The following is a 6081-nucleotide window of genomic DNA, read 5'->3' as shown; positions in this document are numbered from 1 at the left end:
GATCGCGGAAGGGGAGAGGAGGGGAGGTTGCCGGCAGCACCGCTCTGTCCCCGCACAGAGGCGTACCTGGAGGAGTGCGGCCCGCAGCGCGCCCTGGATCGGCTCCGAGCCGCGCTGGACGCATCCGAAGCGGAGGCGGAGGTGAGCGGGTGTGAAGCGGAGGCGGGTGAGAGCCCCGCGTCGTGCCCTGCCGTGTGCGGGGCACCGAGGGTCGGCGCGGGCTCGGGTATTTGGGGGGACATCGCCCGTACAGCGCTCCGCCCGACGCTCCCGCACCGCCCGTCCCGCAGGCGCAGATGCAGCGGTTCCTGGCGCACGAGGTCGCCCCTCGATGTCCCTTCCGTGGACGTTCCTTCTGCCGGAGCCGCGCGCGCTCCCACGTCTCTCGGACGCAGCTGGAGAAGCTGCAGGAGCTGCTGCAGATGGGCCAGGACCCTGCGGGGGAGACCCCGGGTCTCAACCCGGCGCCGGACCGCGGCGCAGCCTCCCCCAAAGCCCTGGAGCTGCGCTGCGGCTTCGTGCCCGCCGTCCTCGTCCCCGCGGCGGCCATTGTACCCTTCGCCGTGCCGCCCAAGCACCGTCTCCCGGCCCTGGGACAGCCGCCGGTCGCCCCGCACGCGACCCCGCTCAGCCCCCGGCCCTTCCGCCACCGGGAGCCGGAGCCGCTGCAGCCGTAGAGGTGCGGGGCCAGGGAACGGCGGGCGCGGAACTCCGGGAGGTACTGCGTGCGGGGAAGAAGCGGCTGCATCCGCTGCGGGAGGGGGGGAGAGGATGCGTCGGTGGGCCCGGGAGGTTGGAGGTAGTGGGGAAGGAGGTCCGGCAGCACGGCCCGCTGTGCGCTCCCCAAATAAAGGCTTTGTTCCACACCGCGTGGGCTTGGCTGTGAGCAGAAGGACGGGGCAGGGAGAGGCGGTCCCCTGGCTTGGGGAGACCCCTGCGCTGGGCTGCGCCAGGGGATGGTGATGGCTGCTCCAGGGTGGAGACAGAGCCCGTGGGCCCGAGGAGAGCAGTTCCCCCCTGGCCAGGCACTAAGTGCAGCCCCCCAGCTCAGCCCCACACGTGGCAACGGTTTGGGGCAGTGTGGAGGCCTCGTGCCAAGCAGCTCCCCTTTGCCCCCACACCCATGGGCACAGTGGGAGGTAAGCACAGCCTGGGTGCACCCTGCAATGCTCTCAGTGCCCGTTGCCCTCCTGACCCTGGAAAAGGCCACAGAGCGCTGAGGTGAGCTCTGCTGGGTGCACCCCATATTGTCCCACACTGCTCTGCAGTGGTCCTCAGTCTCATGGGATGGATAGGAAGATGCAGGCGGGAGGCAGTGGGGAAGCTCTGCATCTTTCAGCTGCTGCCCTGTGGCACTCCTCTCCACTCCCATGCTGCTGTTTCTGCCCTTTGGTTTGTTAAAACATGGCTTTAAGATGAAGATAAAGGGCCGGCGGCAGGGATGGTGCTGTGTAGGTCCTCTCCCTGGGGAAGCTTCATGTCACCCATCACAGGGCTGCACTGGGGGGCAGTGGTGTGGTGCCCCAGAGCCCTCAGGCTCAGGCAGAGTTGTGGGAGCAATGTGATGAGTGCTGCTGCACACACAGAGTGCCATGTGCTGAGCTATGAGGGCTCATTGTATGGGGTGCTGGGGGTGAGCACAAGGCTTCTCCTTGGGGATCTGGATACTCACATTTGGGAGAGAAAGGCCAACATAGCACATGCCTCAGGAGGAGCACCTGCACGGGCTGAGTGCTGGCAGTGGTGTGGAGATGTGCCAGTTCCCTGCAAGACGAGACCTGAAGCAGCACTGGGACTGGCACTGGAGCACGTGTGGCTGTCTCGGAGGAGTCACACTGTCCAGAACACAGCACAGCAGGGCCAGGCATTCCCAGGCGGTGCCATGTGGGCTCAGCAGCGGCTCCAGGACTCTCTGATCCCAGGAGCATGAGCTTCTCTAGGCAAGCAACAGCCTCTCCCAAGCCCACAAAGGCAGCCAGCAGCACAAACACACAGCGAGGATCCTTTGCCACACTGCAGCAGCCCCAGCTGATTTCTGTCTGCGGGGTCCTGCAACCGCCCTGGGTCCCTGCCTGGCTCATGAGTGTTGGGACTGCACAACCACACTGGGCAGAGCTGACTGCCCCAGCCTGGCGCATTTGGGCTTGGTGTGCAGGCAGTAGCTGCGGGCAGGCAGAGGAGAGCCCCAGTGCAGGCAGGTGCCTGGACACCCTGCACGCCACAAGGCTGCTCTGCAGGGGATAAAATCTGTGGGGTGGGGCTGCCAACAGCAGTGGTGACGTGGCACAGTATCCCCCCTGGGTCTCCCTGTGTGGCAGTGCAGAGCTAGCAGCAGGGCTGTTAATGGGGAACTCTATTAACAGAGGTGCACTGCAGGGCATGCTATGAATGGGAGAGGAGCAAGTGCTGCCAACCGTGCCCTGGGACCTTGCACCAGGACCCCCTGCATCAGGGCTGGGGGCAGTGCTCTGCCCAGGGACCCCAGGGCAAAGCAGGGCTGGAGCTGTCCCAGGGTCTCACAGTCCCCTTGCTGCTGCTCAGGACCCTGGTTGCCCAGCCTGCAGCTCCCCCTGGCCCTGCCCACAGGTCTGCCAGGCGCCAGATCCTTCCCGGCTTCTCCAGATGGCTGAAGAGGCCCTGAGGAGGCACGGAGGGGCCCTATGCCCCCACACCACTCCACCCACAGCTGGGGAGAGCAGCCCATGATTGGTCTGGGGGAGGGCAGCCAGCACAGCACCAAGTATGAGACCTTTTCAGGCAGCTCATGAGCTCCTGTGCCCCTTCTGGCTGCAGGGCAGCCATGGCTGCAGGTGTGGGGTCAGCGCCTGCAGCTCCTGAGTGGCTGCAGGAAGGCAGTGATCACAGCATTGCTGCTGCAGCACCAACCTGTGGGCTGTACCTGACTTCCAAGGGGCTGGCAGGCTCTGTGCAGACCTGTTTCAGTTTGCAGGGAGCTTTCATTTGATTCAGCATTGCAACATTTAAGCTTTGCTTTTGTCTTCTTTCCTCTTTTCCTCCATGAACTGCTGATCCCCGTGGGCTTTTACAACTTACACGGTCCCTGCTGTGACACTGCAGCTGTCACAGCTCAATCCTGCCAGATGTTCTCTGGCACATGTAGCCCCCAAAGAGTGTGCTCACCTGGCAAAAGGAAAGCCATGTGCTCCTGGCAGCTCTCCATCAGGGAAAACAACTGGGGAATGTGAAGAAATATTGAACATGATGACAGCATGGACACAAGGCGATGAGAGGCTAGAAACCTCGCGTGCTGGAAGGTGGCAGCTGATCTGTGAATCCTCTGCCCACTGGAGGATGACCTCCAACTCCTAGGCACCTGATTTCCTGATATCTGTCCTGCAGCAGCTGGCCACTCTGCCCAAGAAACAGAGGTGATAATCTGGAGAAACCAATGTCCAGCTTTTGGCTGGAATAGAGCTGTTTCACTGGAACAGGTTGCCCAAGAAGGCTGTGGATGCCCCATCCCTGCAGGCATTCAAGGCCAGGCTGGATGTGGCTCTGGGCAGCCTGGGCTGCTGGTTGGTGACCCTGCACATAGCAAGGGGCTGGAACTGGGTGATCATTGTGGTCCTTTTCAACCCAGGCCATTCTATGATACTTTTCTTCCTATTAGCAGGTATAGTACTGGTAACACCCCAGACACAGGGATGGTTTTTTTGGGGTGTTACAGTGTCTGGTTGTAATGGCAGCGCATACTTTATACAAAGTGGCAAAAATAGCACCATAGCAGCTAATGGGAAGAACATCACCCCATACTCTGCATGCCACACTTCCCCTCCTCCAACCAAACCCAGCCGCAAAGCTGAGCATTTGCTCACCTCTTCCAAAGCAGTGATTCCAGCAGATATGTCACAGCTCAGCCCAAGTACATCAGAAGTGGCACTGAGTGGGTTTGTAGCAGTAGGAGTGAAGTCTGCCCACAGAAGCCACCCCACCCACTCCCAGTGACTGCAAGCTACATGTCCAGCCTCTCCTACAGGTCTCAGGGTAAAAAAGGCACCTCCTCACAAGCATCATTTTCAGGCTACTGTGGTCACTGAGTGAACACCATCCCACCTCCCACCTTCCATTTTCCAGCAAGTACAAAGAATATTTACTGCTCAAGCCTGTCAAAAGAAAGACACGTCAGTTCATCATTAGTTTGTGGTTGGATAATTTTAATGTTCAGGATGTGTCACGGAGACCTGAAGAGGAACAGGAAGAACCAGCAATATGAATTGCCCTCACCACCATGATAAGGCACATTGATGAGCCCAGCTTTAGTGCCTTGATTTCAGACACAAGCACCAGGCACAGATCAGGAGAGCCAGACATCTCACAGGAGTGCTTCCCTGTCCCAGTGCCAGGGATCAGAGCAGTGCCAGGAGCACAGCGCTCAGCTCCTCCTGCTCCATGCTGCACTACACCCGACCCACTCCCTGCCTAGAAGCCCAAGCACCATATACAAAGAGACCAACCCAAAGACAATGTGTTTGGCAGGACAGCCTTAAAAACTGGCAAATCACAATACCAGGAACTAAAGAGATGCTCCTTGTAGTATCCACTGCTTGCCATGGCTGTGCAGAGCTCTTCCAGCCTGTGAGAGAATGCTGCTGGCCAAGCTCTTTCTGGGAAGCCGCCTCTGGGGGCAATAAGAGATATGGCTTCCAGCACAGAAATACATGGGTGTGCTGGCACAGAGCCACAGCTCTAGATGCTTCCACTCTATAACCAGTGCCCTCTAATGCCAGGCTCCTCCTGCTCTTCACATGCCAACATTTCAGGACTATAATCCCAACAACAACAGAGGATCCTGGAAAGTTCTCTTTTCCTGCACTGAATTTGCCCAAACACACAGCAGCCTCTGCAGTTAAAAGTGGTACTATTCTTTCCAGAAGAGGCAGGAGACTCTCGTGTAGCAGCACATACCACCTACCAGTACACATTGCACTCTGCCCTGCCGCTGCCTCAGGCTCAGCTCAGTATCACAGAACTCCATAGCTGAAAAGCACGAGGAGTTTTGCTTTTGTTTGTACTGGGAGAAATCACAACCGTGTGTCACAGCAGTGAGGGAAGGGCATGGCTTTGGCACAGTCCAGCCCAGAAAACACAGCACAAAGTACTGCAGACGTCGTCCTTGGCACTCCAGGTGTTGCAACACAGTGTTCCAGCAAGCTTCACTCTCTGCCAGCAGTACCACGTAGGTAAAACCTTCACCCAAGGAAAGAGAGGCACTCTCAGAGACAATCTTCAGTTCCTGAATCACTTCAGTACTTAATTAGGCAAATACTCCTATGTGCAAAAGGTGCTCACAGACATGTCACACACAAATAATGCCACTGACAAAAGCGTACTGCTCCCAGCCACAATGGCTGTATGAGACAGTCTTGTGCAAAGCTCCTAGCAAGCCCCTGCCAGGTGGGCTGCTCTGCACTGTGAGGTGTTTGGACAGCACCTCCGGGTGATGGCACACGCTGACCGGGACACAGGCAGCCAGAGGCCCATGTTCCATTCTTTCAGACTGCTGAAACCGAGAGCTCTGCGCTCAGCACAGTGAGGCAGGCCCCAAGCAGAGACAAACAGGGTCACGGTGCAGGCTGGAGACCAGCGCTCCATAAACGTACTAAGTGTGACGGCACAAAGGCAGCAAGCTTGAGATTAGTGGAACCCACAGAGAGAAATTACTTAACATCAGCAAGAGCATCTCCAGGAATGCATGCAGCACACAGACACCACTGGCAATTATTTAATCTCTACCGTGTCTCAGCAGAACAGAGATGTGGTTCCCACCGGGGTCACAGAGCAGTGCCAGTGGAGGAGATGTCAGAGGCCACAAAGGTCCGTGTCTCCGCCAGGCGCCTCGCGTGGGGTCCGCTAGCAAACGGGGTACATGGCGGCAGCGGCGTGGGGCCACACGGCTTCAGAAGTGATGCCGAGTCCCCGCACGGGTCCCGCACCGCCCGAGGGCTGCCGGCACCGCGCCGGCCCGCCGTTACTTGAGGCCGTAGAGCATCGCGAAGCCCAGCACGAAGACCAGCCCAACCGTAAGGTCCGTCAGGAACCGCAGGCGGCCCCGGGTCGCGG

The 6081-nt window shown here is 58.9% G+C and overlaps 1 protein-coding gene and 1 long non-coding RNA gene across 2 annotated transcripts in view; one reads left to right on the top strand and one right to left on the bottom strand.

The window, feature by feature from the left end:
* Positions 1-866, top strand: part of LOC116217362 — a 3880-nt gene extending 3014 nt beyond the window's left edge. Inside the window, exons 3-4 of the mRNA XM_031556489.1 lie at positions 12-141; positions 291-866. Coding sequence (XP_031412349.1) covers positions 12-141; positions 291-677 — 517 coding nt within the window. The 3' untranslated portion in view covers positions 678-866. The remainder of the gene's footprint in view (positions 1-11; positions 142-290) is intronic.
* A 3288-nt stretch (positions 867-4154) lies between these two features.
* On the bottom strand, positions 4155-6075 carry LOC104913877. The gene is made up of 2 exons (XR_795689.2): positions 5755-6075; positions 4155-5208 (listed from the first exon to the last, which is right to left on the bottom strand). It is a non-coding gene; the product is annotated as an uncharacterized LOC104913877 (long non-coding RNA).
* Positions 6076-6081: the final 6 nt, after the last annotated feature.

This window comes from Meleagris gallopavo, chromosome 21 (genome assembly GCF_000146605.3).
Source record: "Meleagris gallopavo isolate NT-WF06-2002-E0010 breed Aviagen turkey brand Nicholas breeding stock chromosome 21, Turkey_5.1, whole genome shotgun sequence".
In the NCBI taxonomy this organism is placed as follows: domain Eukaryota; kingdom Metazoa; phylum Chordata; class Aves; order Galliformes; family Phasianidae; genus Meleagris; species Meleagris gallopavo.
The sequence above is the reverse complement of the archived record's forward strand: the minus strand, read 5'-3'. Positions and strand labels throughout refer to the sequence as shown.